Below are 23,591 nucleotides of genomic sequence, written 5' to 3'. Positions count from 1 at the left end.
TCACATTTGAAATCATGCACTCTTTCATTGTATGTTTTCAGAAAACATAGATCAATCTTTTCCCCATAACCTAAAAAACACTAAAACTAAAATGAAACTAGATGGGCTCTTAGACCACTAGAGTGAGGAAAACAAATCAACTTTGGTGGAATTACGAATAAGTTACGCACAAGCTGTACCGTTTGAAGGGTAAGATGGGAATGTAAGAACATAAACAATGGCTACACATCATTCCTGCAGGCATCTCCTTATCCTTCCTTTTTAAAAGTGTAAGCAGGTTTGAGTTCCCATGAGTGCCATGAGTAAAAATTCAGAATGAAAAACTGGGTAATACACAACATTGAAAATAATATAATATCTGCATAAGACACATATTTAAGAGAAGTGCAGGAAACACAAACCTTTAAAAAATAGAATAAGAGACAATAAACCAGAATATAAATACAAAAAAACACAAAATACAAGAAAACCATGATTTGTAGAATGACAGTCTGAAAACCATTTTGCAGTTTATGTATTGCATCACATATATACAAGTAGCTTTTTAGATTTACCGAGTTTTTGCATCTGATTTTTCTTTTTATTTGTTTAATCTGTTTAGTTTTATCAGTGGTGTAGGAGGATAGTTGAGAAATTTTATATTTTTTGCCAACTGAAAGACTTGTTATGTTTGTTTTTTCTGTTCTTCTAGTGCAGTTTTGCTTTAAAATAAGTCAGTTGCTAAAAGCCGATGTCACATTAAATGATGACTAGTTGTGGGTTATGCCAGATTTACTAACTGCATTTACTGATCTTGTCATAGGACCTTGTCAATTTAACTAACAGAAAATTGTTGCCGTGTCACATTTAATGACTGAATGCACACTGTCCAGCACAGTTGTGCTGACCCTTTTCTCTGACAGCCAATAACATGCTGCCTGACAGAGCCAGCGCTGTATGAATGTTTAACATCTACAGCGAGTTCAACTGCATTCTCAGCTTTTATTTTCTTTTTAGCGATTCTATTTTGATACATGATGCATTCAACATCAGACAGATGATCATCTCTTCTGTTAGTGAGGTCTAAAACACCTGCATTCCTTATTACTCTTTGCTGCATTCTGTGCATTATGTGAATCAATTGGCTGTTAACTATCATGAACACAGAGCATGCCCTCTTTGATAAAAGACAAAATCAAAAGGCAGCACTGTTTCACTTTTATTTCTGTTTCATGTGTAAGATTATTTTGGTTTTTCAACACACACCTTAAATTATGTCAAAGCTATTGCTTCTCAGATTGAATGTCTGTAATTTTTCTGTATGATTTTGATCCTTGCAAAACAGAAAAAAAAGCTTTGAATTCTATTTGTGAACTTGAATATTCAGCTAGGATTTCTAATGTGCTTCTTTGAATGCCATTAGGCAGTTCTTGCCTTCTTCCTGTCATGCCTTTGTTGGCAGTATTTTTGAAGGGTTCCCCTCCTCTTGTGTGCTTCTCTCATTCTCCAAATTGTTTTAAACAAGATTCTGGATACTCTTGACTTAATCAATGTGAGAAAATGTATTGCAGAGCTGCAAGAGCTGCAGGAGCTTCAGTTGGTGGGTCAGATAAGACTTGTGGAAAATGTAGAATTCTGACTGAAAACAAATGACAATTTTTATATGATGCTGATTATGTGATTGTATACTGTACATGATTCATTCCTCCTTACTATTTAGTACCTTTAAAGATGCTTTTTATAGCTTTACAAGACATTTTACACAGAATAAACAGGTCCAGTCAATAGGCAACAATATTTAGGCTCAAAGGAGAGGTTGCTTATCCATTGGCACTTCACCGTCACAGGTAGCATAATTTAGCTTGCTTAAACTTAATGTATTGCATTCTATCAAGCAGCTTCTATGAGGAACTGAGCAAAACTAAAATGTAGATTTTGTACTAATTATTGTATAGTCATTCTTATTGCAACTGAAAAGCAATGTTTGATTATTTTTACATGACAAAAAATACAGGTCACTAAAATGTTTTTTGATTGCAGCTTACTAGACTATAAGACAAAGAATAGCAGAAGAAAATAGTTTTTTTATCTACTACAGTTTTGCCTACATAATGACGTGCTAATTCTTTATAGCATCTGACTTGTTTCAAATGTGCACAAAGTATTTTTGTCAGTGAATCTCTTTAGGTTAAATGTTGGTACTAACTTAGGTTTTCCTTAACAGTGATGACAAATTTTACTGTACAGATTTTTCTAACTATAACATCTTTTCTTAAACCTCCCAAACCTTGTTCAGAATTGTGAGGGACTAGGGTGTAAGGAATAAACTTCTCTTTGTAATTAAGACTGACTTTAATTTGGTAAAAGAAAAAATCCCACAGTTAGTACCAGCCCCTTAGGTGTCGATGTTTCCACATAAGTTTATTTCATCTGATTTAAGTTTACATAACACTTCCTAAAACATAATTAAAATAATTCAGGACCACAGGGTACTTAAAATGTAACTGTATTAGTTACCAGTCATGCAGTATAACGGAAAAATAAGAATGTACACATCAGCACTTTACCAAACATTTTCTCTCTGGAATAAGTTCAAAACATGGAAAACTTTAGCAGTGCTTTCCACTGTCAAAAGAACTTGGCAAAAATACAAATCAAAAACTTATCGGTAATGATCAGCAGTGAATGTAACCAGACAAATAGACACTCATTCATAATAATTCATTGATAATTCATAATAATGCCATAAATATGTTGAAGAAAATAGGATTTAAAAACATTCAGTTGTTCACACATCTAAGCTAGATATTTTAGCTAGATAATCACTATAATATTGTTGCCTTTTTGCGTAGTCTTGTCAGTGTTTCTTTTTATAACAAGAAGATATTTGGCTTTGATTATTGCAATGGGAGATTTAAATACAATGTAAAATGTGACCTTCTCTGAGCAAAGTTTTAATATTAAAATAAATAAGGTATTCAACATTAGAAATTAAATCAAAGCATTACCTGGAGAATTATTTTGATTATCTAATGCACATAACACTATGAAAGGTTTGTTTGAATCTCTCATATACAGTGAGGTATACACAATTTTGACAGTTTTCATAATTTTTGCTCTGTAAACTACCACTATGGATTTTAATCATTATGTGATTTGAAATGTAGACTTTCAGCTATAATTTAGCGGCTTTACCAAAAAAAATCGTACGAGTCCTTTAGGAATGACTGACATTTCTCTGAATAGTACATGGACATTTGACTGACTTTTCCATAGCTAGGTGGAAGCAGTTCCATCAGTTTTTTATTTACTATTAAGCATGTAAAAGGTCTGGAAGAACCCCTTCACAACATTTGGCCAAACCAAGAACACTCTCCGGGAGGCAAGGTTATAGTTTTTGTCTTTTTATACTAGTTTTTATTTCTATATTTCTGATCTTACTTGGAAATTCAGTTAAGTTTTCCTTCATCATGTATTTTAGTTTTAATTTAGTTTTTATTTCACAAAGACATTTCTTATTTTATTTGTATATCTTTTAGTTTGTTTTAGTTTTAATAATTATATGGTTAAAGAGTTACTATGAAGTTTAGTTTTTTGTACACTTAACGGGTTTGGGCATGTACAATTTATAGACAGAATTTCACCACCTCCAAGCCTGAAAATGTATCAAAAAATCAGAGCATAGATTCTTCTGTGTTCTGACAGGTGTGACCATGAAAATAATGGAGTTTAGGAAGAACTGGGCTCTTAGACTGTGCAGACCCTACCTAGCTATATTGAGGGAAACCAAGAAAAACAAGCATGTAGTGTTAAGGGTAGGGAAAGTGAGACTTGAATGGACCATGCATAAGAACAATAAACCCCTAATGACCAGAGTAAGATCAGGTACTAGGAGTATGGACAGCCACAAAATGACAGAAACAGAATCTGAAATATATGTATTTTCTAAACTTGCTTATCAAAAGCAGGATTGCAGGAAACCTGGAGCCTATCCCAGCAGCTTTGGATGCAAGGCAAAAATATGTATAACATGGTTGATGTCAAGAGTATGCTATTTCAACTCTATTTTGAGAGAGAGAGAGAGAGAGAGGAAGATTGAAGAAAAGGGAGACAAATATTTTAAAAACTAATTCTGCCACCAGATTATTTTCACAATATCTGGTATTTTGAGCTGTGAATGTAAAACTAAAAAAAGGTAAATTTAGTGACTACAGAATAAATACAAAAGCACATTAGTAGGTTTAGTTTTTCACCAGTTGGCAGACTTTCTTCACCCACGTACCTGTAGTTCAGTAAAGACATTGCCAACTCAGGAATTTCACAGGGTTTGTACCTGTTCGTTGTTAAACATCCTTTTTAAAGCAAAAGTGATTGGTCAGCAACAATATGCTGATCTTGAATGTTGTTCTAGTCTGTCTCTCAATCAGTGCCATTTTATTTACAAAAAGTATTTCTCCTTTGTGAAGTGGCAGGTGAATATTTGCCAACAAAATGCAGACACCTGAGAAATAAACTGAAATGTTACTCACTTGTGATTTTTCCATCCATACTGTAAAGGCTTTCTCTGACCTCAGGCGTTTGAATTACGTTTTGAAATACAAGAAGCACAAAGAAATGCGGCAGCTCATCATAACAGACACCAGACTCCTACTGTATGCAACCTGGAATTTGGCTTATTGTGTGCTGTTGTATTAATTGCTGTGTACATGCTGTATCTTGGGCACAGTCAGAATTACAGCGAACATGCCGTCATTAATAAACAGAGTCCAGACTGAAATTCTGTAAGGGATTATCTGAGTCTAATACTTTTCTCTTGAGCCCTGGAGATCCAGCAAACGTCATCTTTGAAATCTACTGAGCACATTCAAACCAAAACCATCACCTTGGTATGCTTCACTAACACTTAAATTAGTATCTATAATGCTGTCACTACCAGCTCCTGAAGAATTTTCACTGTTCTCACACAGTAAATTGCTTTCTTTATCACACACTTTACATGCTCGTATTATCATGCTCTGTCACCACAAATGCTGTGTGAACACATGTCCTCCTTAACCAGCCATTGTTTACTGGATGAATATATAAGGGCGACTTTCTGTTTTAGAATTAAAAGTTACAAGGGTTAAAGATATAACAGCAGCAATATCTATTAAAAAAAAATGAAATTCTTATTAATATAGTTTGGTGAATTTTGGGACCCCTACAGCCCAGTAACTCTTGCATAATTCCGATTGTTACATAAACCAAAAATATTTTTAGTAAATTATTTTATTTTAGTTAGTCTTTTCAGCTACTTTAATAGCTTTGTGTAGTTTTAATTTTTCATTTCGTTTTTGTTATTTTATTTCAACTTATGAAATAGTTTCAGCTTTGATTTTAGTTTTCGTTAACTATAATCTTGCTGGGAGGTAGACCTAACTTTGCCAAAGTCTACAACTGGGGAAAGACTTTATGAGAGTAAAGACATAGGGTTTACCACAAGGTGTAAACCACTGGTAAACTTTCAGCATAGCATTTTAGACTTTGCCAGAAAACATTTTTAAAAGCCTGTCCAATTCTGGAACAATTTTCTTTGTGCAAAGGAAACTAAGTTCAATATATACCAGAATGACGGAAGGAGTATGGAGAAGGAAAGAAATGGCTCATGATCCGATGAATACCACATCATCTGTGAAACATGGTGGTGGTAGTCTTATGGCATGATCATGGATGGCTGCAAACGGAAGTCAGTCACGATTGTTTATTGATGATTTGACTTCTGGCTGAAGTACAGATAAAGTTAGAAGTTTACATAAAATTAAGGTGAATTCTTTAAAACTCGCTTTATAACCCCTCAACAGATTTTATATTAACAGAGTATAAATTTGGCATATTGTTTAAGATGTCTACTTTGTGCAGGGCAAAAAATTTTTTCCAACAAAGTTCACAGATAGATTATTTAACTTTTTATTGAGTATGTCCCAGTTCTAGTGGTTCACAAGTTTACATATGTTTTGTTAACCGTGCCTTTAAACAGGTAAGAAAATTCCAGAAAATATCAAGCCTTTATGCAATTAGACAATTTGGTTCTGATGGCCAATTAACGTAACTGAAGTCAACATATGGATGTATGTTAAGGCCCACCACCAAATTCACCGCCTCTTTGCTGGATATCATGAGAAAATCAAAAGAAATTGGCTAAAAGGGAAAAAAACAATACAATAAATTTTATTTTTGTGTAGCCAAAAATCACACAAGCAGTGCGGCAAAGGGCTTTAACATGCCCTGTCTTTTGACTGATCCTCAGCCTTGAATCTCTAAGAAGACAAGGAAAAACACCCAGAAATACCCTCGTAGGAGAAAAAAATGGAGAAACCTCGGGGAAGGTAATTCGAAGAGAGTCCCCTTTCCAAGTAGGTTGGGCATGCAGTGGGTGTCCAAAAAAAAAAAAAGTCAATACAATACACAGAACAGAACACAAGTAATCCTCAATACGATAGCACAATAGTAATATTGCAAGTGCAAGAGTAGATGATATCACATATGATTCAGATATTTTCAGAGTCCTAGAGACCACGGCCATCAAGCTGCCTCCCCCCCCACTGGCCATTCCATAGCCAAGTCGGTGGTGGGCCGGCCAATATGATGAAAGGACCCTTCTACCTGACGATTCCAGTGCTCCGCCTTTTCTTTTAGGCAGGCAGACAGCTTGGCAGTAGGACAGTCACATGAAGTGCCACGTTTGAGAACCAAGAAGAGAAACAGAATAGGTGAGGGTTAGTAACAAATGTCATAATTACTTATGTTTTAGTGCTAATGGCTAACAACAGAGATGCAGTATGCACAGTTAATCAGCAGATCTAGTCTGGGTATGCTAAATTGAAAAAGTGAGTCTTCAGCTGGGATTTGAAAGATGACACTGAAGGGGCATCTTTTAGAGTAGCAGGCAGACCATTCCACAGTTTAGGGGCCCTGTAACTACAGTAAAAGCTTGATCTCCCACTGTTATTTTATTAATCCTTGGAATCATTAGCAGACTGGTATCCTGAGATCTTAATGTGCGCTCTAGTTTGTAAGTAATGATAATTTCATATAAGTAGGCCAGACCTTGGCCATTTAAGGCTTTATACGTTAAAAGTAGGATTTTGAAATCTGCCCTGTGAGCCAGTTCAAGGATTTGAAGAAATAGAATGATGTTTGTATTTTCTTGTTGTTTGTATTAATCCTTGCAGCAGCATTTTGGATTGACTGGAAGCTGTATAAAGAACAATATGAACCACCAGTGAACACCACATTGGAGTAGTCAAGCCTGCTTGAAATCAATGTATGAATTAATTTCTCTGTATCCCATATATTTATAAAACACCTTAATTTCCCAACATCGTTAAGGTGGAAGTAACCTGTTTTGGATAGTTTTGTAATGTGCACTCTAAACGACATGCTAGAGTCAAAGAGAACACCTAGATTGTGGGCTGATTCAGTAAAATTAATGGTGATTCCAGTTATATAGTAACAATATATTGTTGCGCTCCGCATCATTCCCTCCAATAGCATCTCTGTTTTGTCTGTGTTTTAAAGAAAGGTAGTTCTAATTAATTAATTACTTTAATTCACTAACACAACTAATTAAAAGAAAACATCGGAGAAGCATATTTTGGTCTAAAAGAAAGTTATTAATGGGTGTCATCTGTGTATGAGTGAAAATTAACATTGTTTTCTAATGATAGATCCCACTGGAAGCATGTGAAATGAAAGCAGTAAAGGTCGGAGTCGTGCGGGGCACCATATCTCATTTTTTTGTATAATGATGGAGTACTGTCAGTACATTTCTGTACATATTGGAATTGATATTTTTTTTATTATTTGATAAATAAAAACTAAACCAGGAAAGTACATTGTCTGTGAGCCCAATGATTTTTTTCCAGCCTGTGTGGTAAAGTTAAATGGTCAGTATGGCATCGAATGCTGCTCTTAAGTCTGATAACATAATTACGGTGGAGTTTCCTTCATCAGAGGATATCAGAGTGTCGTTCACAGCCTGTGTTAGTGCCATTTCTGTATTATGACCAATACGTAAGCCAGACTGGAATTTCTGTAATTTATGTGTAAGGTGTGACTGAAGCTGATAGACAACTACTTTTTCAAGTGTTTTAGAGAGAGAGGACAAATTTTATAATGGGTCTTTAATTATTAAAAATGTGTGGGTCTAGATCTGACTGTTTAAGCAATGGTTTGATGACTGACACTTTTAGTGCATCAGGTACTGTGCAATGCAATAACTATTGATAATGCTAAGAATAGGTGCTGCAAGAATATCTGTACTTTTTACTAGTTTTGTTGGCACAGGGTCTAGGGAACAGGTAGTAGGTTTCATTTAAGAAATCAAAGTTAAGATTTCCTGTTTTATTACAGGATTAAAATGTCTACACTATAGATTGCAACATGGTCTGCCAAGCTAGTATGCGGTTTGCACTGGGATGCCAATATATGTGGGATCTTTATATTTTTTATTTTTTCATTGAGTAAGTTCATAAAGCCTGTAGTGCTAATATCTGTTGGTATTTTGCACTGTACATCTGAATCCCCATTTGTTAATTTAGATACTGTTCTAAACAGTACACAAGGATTATTATCTATTTTAGAAAAGTAGTGTGAGTGAGCTTTAAAGAGAGCTTTTTTATATTTTTAACACTCTCTCTTTCCATGCAATTTTAAAGACCTGCAGCTTTGTTGTACTCCATCTGCGCTCCAGTTTTCAACACTCTAATTTAAGAGCTTGAGTGCTCTTATTCAACCATGGTGACTTTCTATGTGCTTTGATCATTTTTGTTTTAATGGGAGCCACTGTGTCCAAAGCCTTTCTCAATGACATATTATAACTTGATGTTAGCTGATCTAAATTGTTTTCCACGTTTACATTTGTTGTTAACTGATCTAAATACTTTTCCACAAGTACACTTGACTTGCTCAAAAGTATCTATAAATTTTGAAGCAGAATTACAATCTAGATTTTGCACTGTCTTTGTTCTAATCTGTGAGTGTATTGGTAAGGGCAGAACCAGGTCAAACGTAATTAAGTAGTGGTCAGAAATAACTTCATTTAATGGAGTAATATTTAAATTTTGAATGTTAACTTTGTAAGTTATAATTAAATCTAATGTGTGGTTATGATTACAAGTTGGACCTTTGACAATCTGAGAGAATTCTATTGAACTTAAGTAAAACATTTGCTAAAAGTGTCAGTTTCCACATCAGTGTCTACATTCAAATCCACCATCAACACCACGTGATCATAATTTATAGCCAATTCAGATAAAAGGTTGCCAAATTCAGTCATGAAAAATGAATATGGCCCTGATTTTCTGTAGTACTATAATTGTGTTGGAATCTATTTTAATATTTAATTAAGATTAATGCATCAAAGGATGTGAGGTTGCCTAAATTTTTAGATGTGATTTGCATTTTGTCACAATGAATTATTCCAAGGCCTCCTTCTCAATCAGTATCTCTGGATTTATGAAGAAATAAATGTGTATCCATCTGGTGACGCCTCAGCTAGGAGAACAGTGTCAGATTTACCAAGCCAGGTTTCAGTGAGAAGAGACAAATCAGATTTTGTACTTAATTTAATATCATTTACCAAAACAGCTTTACTTCCAACAGAGAGAATATTTAATAAGCAGCATTTAAAAATGCAGTTTTATTTATTTATTTTTTTTTAAGATTACACGATTGCGGCCTGGGTGGTGCACTAATCAGTTAGCCAGGAAGTTTTGGTGCCATATTTTGGACTAATACTAAATATCCCCTCCATTTAGGATGAAGACCATCTCTTTTGAAAAATCTAGGCCTTTCCCAAATATCATCCCAATTGTTCACAAAGACTATGCTTTTATTTGCACACCAGGTTGCTAGCCAGCAGTGAAGGGAGTGCAATCTACTATAAGTTACATCCCATCCATCCATCCATTATCCAAACTACAGGGTCACGGGGGGTCTGCTGGAGCCAATCCCATCCCCTCTATATAAGCTTGGTAAAATCAAAATTAATCCGCTAAGACCACAGAAAACAAATTGTGGACCTCCATAAATCTAGTTTATCCTTGGGAATAATTTCCAAATGCCAGAAGGTTCCACATTCATCTGTACAAACAATAATATCCAAATACACACACAATGAAACCATACAGCCGTCATACTCGGGAAGGAGAATGTTCTTTGGCATGAAAAGTGCAAATCATTGAAGATGCTGGAGGAAACAGTTAGAAAAGTATAGTATCTATATCCACAGTAAAGTGAGTCCTGTATTGACATAACCTGAAAGGCTGCTCAGCAAGGAAGAAGCCACTGCTCCATTAAGAAAAAAAAAAAACTATACTGCAGTTTGCAATGGCACATGGTGAGAAGGATCTTATGTTCTGTAGAAATGACGTCTGATCTGATGGATCAAAGATTGAACTGTGTGGCCATAATGACCACTGTTATGTTTGGAGGTAAAAGAGTGAGGCTTGCAAGCCAAAGAACACCATCCCAACTGTCAAGCATGCGGCTGGGAGCATCATGTTATGGGGGTGCTTTGGTGGAGGAGGGACTTGAGCAGTTCACAAAATTGATGGCATCATGAGCAAAGAAAATTATGTATGCACTCACCTAAAGGATTATTAGGAACACCTGTTCAATTTCTCATTAATGCAATTATCTAATCAACCAATCACATGGCAGTTGCTTCAATGCATTTAGGGGTGTGGTCCTGGTCAAGACAATCTCCTGAACTCCAAACTGAATGTCAGAATGGGAAAGAAAGGTGCTTTAAGCAATTTTGAGTGTGGCATGGTTGTTGGTGCCAGACGGGCCGGTCTGAGTATTTCACAATCTGCTCAGTTACTGGGATTTTCACGCACAACCATTTCTAGGGTTTACAAAGAATGGTGTGAAAAGGGAAAAACATCCAGTATGCGGCAGTCCTGTGGGCGAAAATGCCTTGTTGATGCTAGAGGTCAGAGGAGAATGGGCCGACTGATTCAAGCTGATAGAAGAGCAACTTTGACTGAAATTACCACTCGTTACAACCGAGGTATGCAGCAAAGCATTTGTGAAGCCACAACACGCACAAGCTTGAGGCGGATGGGCTGCAATAGCAGAAGACCCCACCGGGTACCACTCATCTCCACTATAAAAAGGAAAAAGAGGCTACAATTTGCACAAGTTCACCAAAAATTGGACAGTTGAAGACTGGAATGTTGCCTGGTCTGATGAGTCTCGATTTCTGTTGAGACATTCAAATGGTAGAGTCGGATTTTGGCGTAAACAGAATGAGAACATGGATCCATCATGCCTTGTTACCACTGTGCAGGCTGGTGGTGGTGGTGTAATGGTGTGGGGGATGTTTTCTTGGCACACTTTAGGCCCCTTAGTGCCAATTGGGCATCATTTAAATGCCACGGGCTACCTGAGCATTGTTTCTGACCATGTCCATCCCTTCATGACCACCATGTACCCATCCTCTGATGGCTACTTCCAGCAGGATAATGCACCATGTCACAAAGCTCGAATCATTTCAAATTGGTTTCTTGAACATGACAATGAGTTCACTGTACTAAAATGGCCTCCACAGTCACCAGATTTCAACCCAATAGAGCATCTTTGGGATGTGGTGGAATGGGAGCTTCGTGCCCTGGATGTGCATCCCACAAATCTCCATCAACTGCAAGATGCTATCCTATCAATATGGGCCAACATTTCTAAAGAATGCTTTCAGCACCTTGTTGAATCAATGCCATGTAGAATTAAGGCAGTTCTGAAGACGAAAGGGGGTCAAACACCATATTAGTATGGTGTTCCTAATAATCCTTTAGGTGAGTGTATATGCAGCAGCAACATATGAAGAGCTCAGCAAGGAAGTTGAAGCTTCCAAATGGACAATGACCCCAAGTATACCTCCAAAGTTGTGGCAAAATGGCTTAAGGATAACAAGGTCTAGATACTGAAGTTACCATCACAAAGCCAAGCCTCGGCCCAATTAAAAATTTGTGGGAAGAACTGATAAAGCGTTTGCGAACACGGGGGCCTTACAAACGTGTCCCGACTACACCAGTGCTGTCTGGAGTAATGGGACAGAAGTCCAGCAGCCTATTATAAGAAGCTTGTGTAAGGCTACTCAAAATGGTTGGCTCAATATAAACTATTTAAAGGCAATGCTCCCTAATATTGCCAAAGTGTATGTAAACTTGTGACCCACTGAAATTGTGATATAGTCAATGAAAAGAGAAATACGGTTTTATCTGGGAACATTGCTGGAAAAATTACTTTTGGACACAAAGTAGATTTCGTAAAAAATATGCCAATTTTATAGTTTGTTAGTATAAAATCTTTGGAGGGGTTATAAAGTGAATTTTAAAGAATTCACCCTAAGTATGTATGACTTCAGCTCTAGCAGAATGAATACTAAAGTGTATAGGGCTATACTATCTGATAAGGTTCAGCCAAATGCTGCAAAACTAATAGGATAACACTTCACAGTATAAATGGACAATGAGCCAAAACATACTGTAAATTCAAACCAAGTGCTTTTCAAGGCAAAAAAGTGGTATATTGAATGGCCAACTCAGTCAATTGACCTCAACCCAGTTGGACATGCATTTCACTTGCTGAAGACTAAACCAATGGCAGAAAGTCCAACCGACTATGAAGAATATAACTTAACTGTTACTTGGCCGAAATATGCTTTACAATTTGTATACGTGCAGTCACATAGATCTAATTTAGAGGTTGAAATTTGACGCAAACTTATTTTTAATGTCTGACATTCACGCACATATGTATTTGGTAAGCATTCTGTCTTGCTTGTAGTAAGAATATTCAACATATTTTCTGCAGTCATTTTGTAATTTCACCAAATTTGTGATTTAGGATTTCAGGTTTATTATTTGTATTTTGTTAACCTGCATGGAGAAAGTGCCACTTTCCTGTTGCAGCTGCTCTTGACCAAAACATGGAACCGAGCAGCAGAAGTAGAAAACATGGCCTGTGTGCAACATCCTGTTTTTAATATGTGACAGAAGAAACTTCACTAAACTTTGTTAACTTGCAGGTTATACTATACTTTAGTCTACAAAAAATTATAAAAATTTAGGAAATTGACTTGAATAGTTTAGCAGATTTTTATTCAGTTTCACTTCTTTTCATTTGACAGACTAACTGCTATCAAATTGTAGCTGCATTGGGATGCTTAACTAGGATGACTGGATGTTCTCTTTTTCATGGATGTATCCTCTTTAATATCAGTTTTGCTGTCAAGCAAGTTTTTTTCATGTCCACTCAACAACACAAGTGTTTTGTTGGGTTTTTTTGTTTTTTTTTAAATTTCCTTCAATTTAAGCCAATCAGCAGGCTGTCTTGTGAGACACAGTAAAATGAAGAAAGCTGTAACTACAGCTAAACGTAATAGCTACAGGTCAATGGAAGATAGAGCTGTTAGTCTGACTGTATGGCTGGCTCTAAATAATTATTTTCCACTATGTCTCAACATGTTTCATTATAATCATTTTTACAATTAGTTATAATTTCTGTCATTACGATGCATATGACTGTCATTTTTCAGATGGTAAAAATTATCTTTGCCATTAAGGAAATGAATTGATAATCTTGTAGCTATTTAAAAGGTTTACAAAGAAGTTTAATTTTGTTTATTTTTTCTAACAAAAAAAATTAATTCCATGTGTTGAGTGTTAGTTACCATCCTTAGCATCCCCTCTCTCCCTCACCCCCACCTAAAACCTGGTCCTCTTTTTGAAAACTAAAATATAGTCATCATATTGTAGACACTCATAATAATCATTTCTTTAAAGTATTTCAAATGGTGCGAGTGCCTTTAGACCCTAATCTGAAAAATAAAATCAGAGTCACTCACACAAAGATTAAAAAAAAAAAAAAAAATTAGTTAGTTGATAAATTTGTGGTAAATATGCCCATACCTGACTGCCACCTCTTTAACTCTGAAAATAATTTTTCAGCAGGAAAATTGGGACTTGTAGAAATATCCTGTGGTTTTTGACAACAGTTCAGTATAATCTCAATATGTTGTGGTAACTGGCAGCGTAACATAAATAGACTTTCTGAAATCCACTCACTCTGATTCAGAGGAGCAGTGGGCAAGAGCCTATCCAAGCAGCACTGGGTACAATGGAGGAAATGGGCCTCAACAGGGTAACTTTCCATCGCAGGGTCTACTTGGGCACTCTCCTCTCCACTAACTCTCACACTGGGATAATTTAAACAAAACTTACAAGGGTTTGTGAATGTGTGAGGGAAACTGGAGCACCTAGCAGAATACCACAGAGACACAGGAAGAACATCAAACTTAATAAAGGCAATCGGGTTCTGGATTTGAACCTAGTACACTGGATCTGTAAACTGGTAGTGCTAATCAGTGTGTGCTACTGTGCCACCTACACTAAGAACAGGTTAACTAGATTTTAATATTCTAAATTTCTTACATTACTAGCATTTACACTTGCATTCTTGTCTTGACTGCTCAGCTCTCTTAAAGCTGAAGAAAAGTGTGCTATATTCTGATGAACAATATAATATGGATAAAAAAAGTAAAATATGCTGAAAAAAAGTATTTTTTATTTTATATCTCTCTACTTTTTGTATGACAATGCTAATACAATTTTTCATCAAAGTCTGGCTTTTTGGTTTAATATGAGTGGAAATGTCTACGTGCAAAATTAAAGAATTCTTTATTTAAAGTTAAAACACCAGAAATAATATATAATGTGAGACTGGCTGATATCATTATCTGCTTAAAATTTTATACACTACTGCAAACCTCAGACAGAATAAGTTATAATAATAATAGTACATTTTATTTATATAGCACCTTTCTGATGATCAAAGCACATGTGACATTACTAGCTTTTTAAACTGTGGGTGTTTGACACAAAGCACTTCCTCCACAATGTCTGTAATCCACCCTTGTGTTTAAATTTAGAGGATTTTCTCTCAATTTCAAAAACAAATTTCATGCCTGATAACATGTTTTGCCATAACTTTTGCTCAGAATAAATATGAAGATAGGTCTACGTGAATCCATTATCTAAACTGGTTGTTTAACAATATAACAAATGAATGGATCTAGTAAACTTTGCCTTGAATTGTCTCGACAGTTTAAAATCATGAAGCTGTGGCTATTCCCATAAATATAAACTTTTTTTTTCTTTCTCTCCAGCTGTGGAGGCATTCTCAATAAGTATCAGTTGTAATGAAACGGTGAAATTTCTGCTCCTGAGTGATTGCTCTACAGGGTTTTTAATGAAGGGGACAAAGATGTCTACTGTGTACAATTACATAAATCTGTGCGTGTTTAAAATGCAGACACTTTAATGTCTGTGCCCCATTTTCATTGCAGTGAGTTGGTGTAAGCAGAGGAAAAAATCACTTTTTCCATTGAGGCTTTTTTTTTTTTTTTTGCCAAAATAAACCCGTACTTAGTTTTGAGAGCAACACCTTGCTGACTCTTTGGAATAAGAGATGGTGTAGTAAAAGAAAGATGCTTTGTGTATAAGACCCAATACCATTTGATTAAGTTAGCTAGAATTTATTAATACAAACGCTTGCAGACAAAAGCCTCCGGGCAAAGGGTGAACAACAACATTTATTTATATAGCACATTTTCATACAAAAAGTAGCTCAAAGTGCTTTACATAAAACACTACTACAGTATTTCCAGCTTTGTATTTCTTGATTTATTCTTTTAGCAGGACTACATCTTAGAAAAATTAAGATCCAATTTAATTAGAAAATGCTGCAGTACTGAAAACTCTCACCATCCTCTCTAAAATTACAGTTTTTATCGGTCTGTATATACTTTGCTATATTTTCCCTTCTAATCTTTGCTTTTAGCTTAGATTATTGCAACATCTAGGAAATGCATAAAAATTAACTTTTGTTCATTTTCTGAATACATTCATTCCAGTGAAAGGCTGCAAATGAATGGAACATTTTCTGAGGGAAGAACCAACCCATATTCATACACATGCACATTCAGTAATTCTGGACAAGTTTAGTTTTGCCTATCAGCCTAACCAGCATGTTTTAGAGTGAAAGTTACTTTCCTAACATTCTAGCATGCAGGACACTTGTTTTTATGTATATATATTTTTTTTATATAAAGATCCTTAAGTTAACTTGATGACAGTATCTGAAATTTGATTTTTTCCTTGGTTTTGTCTGTTTGTCAGGTATGAACACATGGGGCACCCTCTATGGGAGTACTTTATCATTTAAACTGTCATGTGAAGGACTCATACAGCAAAGAAATCTTGGTAGGACAAACTTGCTTACAAAATATGCAGATAAAACAACAATCTTCAAAAGAACTACAGATGATGTTGAAAATGACAGTAACTTAATATAACTTAATTTTGAATGAGTTTTTAGAAAATTTTTCTTAGTGTATTTTTGACTGCACTATGATCATCATCATACATTTTACAACCATTCTTCAAATTTATTGAGACAAGTAGTTTATTTCACTGTGTGGTCCTGGGCATACTTTGGAATGACACCTATACTTTTTAATGTCATTCGACACCACCTTCAACCCATATCTAATTCGGCCACCTTCTGGGCCCCATTTCCTCCACCTTCATTTTGGTGCATATCTTCACCCAGGTATCCTTCGCCTTTTACTGCACATACCCAAACTACATTTGTCTTAGTTCTTCTCAGTACCATGTGTTGCTTCCACAACAAGTTCTCAAAACTCTGCATTGATCTCCCTTTAACTGCATGGCTCTCCACGCATTCACATAATCATTCTTAACTTCATTCAACACCTCTCACTACCATATAGCATGCTTCTTCTAACACAGATTGTTATCCAGTGGATCACTGTTTCCTTTGTATACTGGAATGAGAACACACAAACACGTTTGCTTAACTGTCAGCCACTCAACTCCGGGGAATTAAACTGTTGTAAATATTTGTGACACCACTACAGATGGGTCTACTACTTTACCTCTTTTTCACAATGTCCCATTCAGTATTTTCAGGCAGTTCACATGTAGCATATGCATATCCTGTCTCTTTTTTTTTGTCATCTTCTTCATGATCTTGAAAGCATTCTTCATTCTTTCCTTATGCATTACTAACTTGCAAAGCTTGACTATTTGTTTGTCTCTAGCACTATTATATAAGCATTTATAGTTTATTTTGCTTTGCTTTCATATAGATCACCTTGTAATGCTCCTTTATAGCATCATCTCTTTTTTCCGTCTCTACATCAACTTTCCACCAAAATGTGACGGTGGTGATACTTGGTTACAGTATGTTACTTGATATCTGATGTTCACTTATTTTGTTTTTGGAACAAATTTTACTACCATTATCAACTCCATTTTGTATGTTTTAATGTTATCTGTGGTAATGTGCTTCAATTTGAGAAAAGCTATACACCATTGTAATGGCCGTGTTCTGGATTTACCTGTAATTAGCCAGATGTTCTCTGTGCTCCCTTTTTCTGCTGAAAATGTTCTCGGCATTTTAATGAGTAAAAATGATGTGCAAGGAAGTGCTGATGTGTGGTAACGTCTATCTTATTTTTTTTTTTTGGCAACTATCACTTCCATCAAAATGATTTGCTTCACATAGTCATTATTCAAGTCATCTTCTACAGATTTAAACTATATCAGTCAGTTTCTTCAAAATATAAGATTTAGAATCTCAACACTAGTCCTTTCACTCACCTGTAAATTAATCTTTCTCTTTTAGCAGTGGTGCCTTGCGTGTTGGCCAGATCAAATCACTCTCTCTCAAATTGAACTAGTAATACCTGAAATCTAAATTCACACTTACATACAAGGAGAAGCATTTGAATCAAGCTTGATTACAAATGGGATAAAACAAATTCTGTACATCTCTGTTGATTCCTTTGTGGTGCTTGCAATCCAGCAGTGGTAACCTGTGGCCTTAAGGTGGCCTGAGACATGTTGGTTTGGATGGTATGTGTCATGTGTGTGACTTAGCTCTGGGGCATTTCTGTCCTGTGCCCATGGTCACTAGGAAAGGCATTTCCCCAGCACTGGAAGAAACTGGTATGAAAATGTATATATGTTTAATCCAGTTGTGAAATGTAACACAAAAACAGGAGCAAATTAAAAAAAAAAAAAAAAAAGAAAAAACACAGCCTTTGCAATAGGAGACAGTAGAAGATATGCGAAGTCCAACACAAAATCCCTAATCTGTTGTACAAAATGTAGTGTTTCTCTGTTTTTTAGTGGTAAACAGTAATGGTTTAAAGGACTGGCAGGAAAATTAATTTGGAAAGTAAAGATTTGGATGACTATGTCATTTTATGAATGTAGTTAAAAATTGTTTACATTTTGCTTCAGAGTGATATAGTGTGTTTGTATGCGTATATGGATTTGTGTATACTTACTGTATATATAAGCCAAGTTCTGTGATACGACTTGCATATTTATAGCTAGAAATCCACAAAAAAAAAAAAAAACTTCATCTGCAATATTTGTTTTAAGAGGTAGTTTAGGTGCAAAGGACTTGTTTCCATTTGCAGCTCCTTAATTATATACGCAGAATAAGGGTATGTAATTTAGGTGCAACAATGCCAGAAACACCTTGGAGTGTAAGGGGTTAAAAGTATCCAACTACTGGACTTTCTTATACAGATGTGGAAAGTATAGTGCAACAGTTAGGACAATGACATGAATTTCAGATAAAATATCAGCCCATCAAAGTGCAAACAGATATTGACACAAATGCACACTTGCGTCAGTGTATTTAAGATACTGCTGTTGACCTAATCGCATGTTTTGATGAAGGCTAGATACCACACTATAACTACCACTTGGCCAGTATTTTAGAGCATTTTCTGAATATGGTGGTACATAACGTCCTTGATACTTGTAATATTAATATGTAAAATATGAATATTGGGATCAAAAAGTTGTACTGAATGGATATGTAAAATGTTTTTTGCAAAAAAAAAAAAAAAGTGTGTTGTGGCAGTAGTATTCCAAAGTTTGGAATAACAAGGTTTTATATTGTATTATTTGTGTTCCCTTAAAGTGTTGCATCACATTGTGTTAAAATTCATTGTCCGTTAAAATAAGTTTTCCCCATTCTGGCTCCTTTATTAAAATTGAAAATTAATAATTCTTTGTATGTATATAGTGCTTTTCTCACTACTCAAAGTGCACAGCAATTGCAGATTAAGGGCCTTGCTCAAGGGCCCAACAGAGCAGAGTCCCATTTGGCATTTACGGGATTCGAATCTTGTCCATATTTTAAAACATTTTGTTTACTTTGCAGTTAATGTACTGGAGGCAGTCATAGTTTTGCATGAAACCAAAATTAGATTGTAAGGTATAATTACGAAATCTGCCAGCCAATAACTATTTTTGTATTTGAAGTCAATTCAGAGAAGAAAAAGCACATTCTGAAGATATTTGATTTCAGATCACATTAAAGATTTGTTGTGCAGTTATTAATATATTGTAATATATTTGGTTTACTCAGCTATTAAAGTCCCCCCCTCCCCCCCCAAGGTATGATAGAATCCTGTACATATCACATTGAACAACTGTTTGATTAATAATACTTTTATCCATCCATCCATTACCTGCTGCTTTTCCAAGTATGGGTTGCAGGGGGAGCAGTCTAAGCAAAGATGCCCAGACGTCCCTTTACTGGTAAAGAAATGTTCCCAAGCCAGCCTAGAGATCATTCCTTCCTCACAGTTATGTATTTAGATAATGGCTATTTTTGCAATTTGTTCTCCTCTTTCATATTTTAAAAGTTGTTGAGAATTCCACTTCAATTTCCAAATTACTATCACTTCCTTATTTCTCTAATTGGAGCAATTTCAAGTTAAGTTAATTATTTGGGTCATGTTCAAACCTCATTCAGTAGATTACACAACCAATGTATTTATGGTTTGATTTACCTTACAAATTCGCAATGCTCAAATGAAGCAGTCTATTTTGTTAGCATACCCATTTTTATACAGCACTGTAAAAGTATTGTCTTAAAACTTCAATGTGGAAGCTTAAACAAAAAGGTGAACACATATCAATTCATATGTCTAACTGAAATAAATATAGTAGGCCAAAACATTATACGTGATTTGGGGCCTAAGTGCTTTAAAGCAGTGTTTCTCAGCCTTTATGCCCCTGGGACCTAGTTTTACCTTTTTAAGTTAACTGATCACTGAAGTGAACAATTGAATAGCGGTGGGTGAAACAAGCACAATTAAAAGAATCAAGTAACTTCACCTTATTAAAACAAGTTTGATTATGAAAAGGGAAAATCATATTGGCAGACTTTGGGAGTGGATGTCACAGAAACTCAGTAGCTAAAATGGCTTTTTCACAACACACCGATGGAAAACGGCAGCCCAGTAGCTAGAGAAAGACTGCTTTAAAGGTTCTTTGTTTTTTCTTTGCCAATTTCAATCATTTAATATTTGTCTGTTTTTTGTAAATATAGTAGACCTACTTCTAATTGTGAGATGCTATTTGTAGTTTAATATTGTTATCTGACTTAATAACATCCACTAAGCTTCCATTTTTTTATGACTTTGTGTCTTTATGTAAAATTATTTCTGCTTAACAGAGTGTTCTTCAGAGCCAATCTGCCTTCCCTGAAATTTAAATCTAGATAACTGCTGATTTTTCACAGTTGAAGTATCTTACGCAACGCTATGTATGGAATGCAGCACAGAACGGTCATGGATTCCTGAACAGTTTTATAAAATGGGAACAAGGGAAATAAGCTTTTAAAATTTCAAGCTAGTTAAGAAGGAATATTTTAGAAAACATCTCTGCAAGTCTGGGATTTCTGTTATGTTTTCAGATATTTATTTTAATAAATACTCGTGTGTGTGTGTGTGTGTGTGTGTGTTGTTAACTTAATCAGACAATTTGCTGTCCTGTTGAAGTTAACACATTAAAATATTATAGGTACAATTTGTGCTGCTAATGTTCTAAGCTAGTTTTTATGGTGCTTTGTGAAGGACTTTTAAATTGCTAGGATGCTCTAAGTACATGTTTCATTTTTTGCTAGGGCAGTTTTATAAAATACATTGCAGTAGGAATGTTCCTTTTTGTAATAACTACTTAAATATATTCCTTTTCATATTCACATGAAATTGCTGATGGAAAAATTCTAAAAGCATGGATGTAGCATCTGTTAATATGCATCCATTTTTACTGCAAAATATGAAGGGGGCATTTTGCAATATTCAAGAACAGTGTACCTTTATCATAAAATTTTCCATTGCTCTAGAATGTTGTAAAAGTGGTGCTGTAAAAATAACTAACCACTGTTTTTACTTCAGATACTGCCCAGTGCCTCCCAGCTCTTGAAAAGTGCAATTGGAAAATCATTCTTTTGGCTTTTAATTTTAGTATACTGGTATTTCATCTGTTCTGAAGTAATGTACAAAAAATATTTATGTATTCATTGTTTTTACAAAAGTTCAGTGTTTTTTTTATGGAAGTGAATATTAAAGCACTATGGTATCTTTTTATTACTTTAGTACTATTTTATTTTACAGTATTTTAGTACTGGTATAATTTATACCTTCAAGTTGGGGTCATTTTAACACAGCATGTTTAATAGGTGACTCTTGCAAGTCTTATTTGTTTTAATGATTTAGACCAAGTTAAATCTGAAAAGATATCATTGTGCATTAATACATCTTGTTTTCAGCAACCAACCTTATATAATTCTTTAATTTTTGATATTTTTCTAATCCAGGTACAAATATAATTATGTCAGTTTACAGACAACATAAAAAATGCTTTGAAACATATACAGCAATGTAATAATGATCAGTTTTATGAGTGAAAACCCACTTGGATATTTGGATGGGTTTAGAACCTGATTTGCTGAAATGCTCAAAGTCACTCTCTCCGTTCTTTATATATTTCACTCTTTAACACTCTTTTTTACTTTTTCATTTCAGTCCTCTAGCACTAAATAATTGAGGTGATTTTAGTTGCATGTTCATTTATAAAAAGTTTCAACTTTTTAGTCTTAGGTTTAGTATAATTTTGTAATCAATATTTTAACACTTCCTTTAATATTTCTATCCGTTACTAGCGCCATCTATTGGTGAAATCTTTAACTATTCTTCATATGAAAATTTCAGTTCTTAATTAACATGGATTAATTGATCAATTAGTGAAACTGATTATTGATTCATGTATTGTCATTGGAAGTGAGTAAGTGTGCAAAATTTCAAGTCATTTGGACAATAGGAAGAGGGTGGTTAAATATCGATTACAAGATTTGTACCAGACAACAAACAGGTGAAGTTAAAAGGGGTATTTAAAAATATTCCTGTATTCAGCCATTTGCCCTGTGATCGCTAGTGCCTAAGCAGCTCAGTTTGACTGTGCCACAAAAGCTCTGTGTGAAGATGGAGAGGGTGACAAACGGGCAAGAGAATAAAAACAAGGCGAACTGGTCTGTCATCCATTATAACAGACTGTGTTCAATCACTCAAGTGACTGCACATGCTCCCAATCTCTCCTCCTCTCCTTAGTTATGGCAGGCACTCTGGACCCCATGGAGGTAGCAGCAAAGGATAGAATTCAGACAAAACTGAGCACCATTGTGAATAATGCGGAATATCCTCTGAAACATGAACACTGAGGACTTTCAGCCTACAAATTATTCAGCGGAAGTGTGCCAAGAAGTGCTTCTAGTGCTCCTTTATATCAACAGCAATACAACTTCATAATTTCTCACTGTGACTCATTGAAGAATCTTGTAAAAGGGAGCCTTACAGTAAAAATTACCGTTTGTAATTCAAACATTAAGTTTCTGGCTGTTGGAATTTGTACATAATTTGTACACCGTGTGATAAGTTACACTATCCTTATTAAGATATATATTCCTTCAAATGGGGCCACTGCAATGAAAAAGATTCACTCTGTCACAAACTCTTTATTGATAATTATAATATGTGGTGACTTTGGAAAGAATGATGACAAACTTCCATCCATTTGTGTCATGTTCCACTTGAGGAAATAACAAACTGGACCAGCTCTATTGAGATGCCTTTAGATGTTAGCGTCTGGTACCTTTGGGTAGATCTGACCAGAACCTGATTCATCTTATTCCAAGCTACAAGCCTGTTAGACAGCAACCTATTACCATCAGGATAGTGAGAATGTGGAGCCTGGTGGCTGAATTATTATTATTATTGAATGTGCATATCACCTGGAGATGATGTTGAGAGACTTGGTCTTTGCATCACTTTCTATATAAACTTTGTGTTGACACTATGGTACTCTCAAAGATAGTGCATTGTTTTCCAAACAACAAGCCCTGGATTACTAAGAAATAAAAGAATTTCCAGCAAAAGAAAATAAGAGCAATCACATACAGTAACAAAGAGGCTCCAAAGGATATACAGTGAGTGCTAAAGTAAAAGCTGAGTGAAGCAAAGGGAGCTTTCAAAGCTAAATTAGAAAACATACTTGCTCAGAATAACATGAACAACATCTGGAATGGACTGGGCCTAATTACTTGATGCCAGTGATCCATGTGCTATAAGGGGATGTAGACAAAGCTAATGACTTGAACCAATTTTTTGATAGTTTTTT

General features: G+C 35.2%; 1 protein-coding gene across 15 annotated transcripts in view; it reads left to right on the top strand.

Annotated features, from left to right (window-relative positions):
- Positions 1-23,591, top strand: part of ppfibp1b (PPFIA binding protein 1b) — a 197,045-nt gene that overhangs the window by 31,164 nt on the left and 142,290 nt on the right. For 13 of the 15 annotated variants that reach the window (XM_039761655.1, XM_039761659.1, XM_039761654.1 and 10 more), the window contains exon 2: positions 16,200-16,283. The exons of the other annotated variants lie outside the window; for them this stretch is intronic. In XM_039761655.1, coding sequence (XP_039617589.1) covers positions 16,202-16,283 — 82 coding nt within the window. In that variant the 5' untranslated portion in view covers positions 16,200-16,201. The remainder of the gene's footprint in view (positions 1-16,199; positions 16,284-23,591) is intronic. 15 annotated transcript variants of the gene reach the window in all.

Source organism: Polypterus senegalus, chromosome 8 (genome assembly GCF_016835505.1).
Source record: "Polypterus senegalus isolate Bchr_013 chromosome 8, ASM1683550v1, whole genome shotgun sequence".
Taxonomy (NCBI): domain Eukaryota; kingdom Metazoa; phylum Chordata; class Cladistia; order Polypteriformes; family Polypteridae; genus Polypterus; species Polypterus senegalus.
The sequence above is the reverse complement of the archived record's forward strand: the minus strand, read 5'-3'. Positions and strand labels throughout refer to the sequence as shown.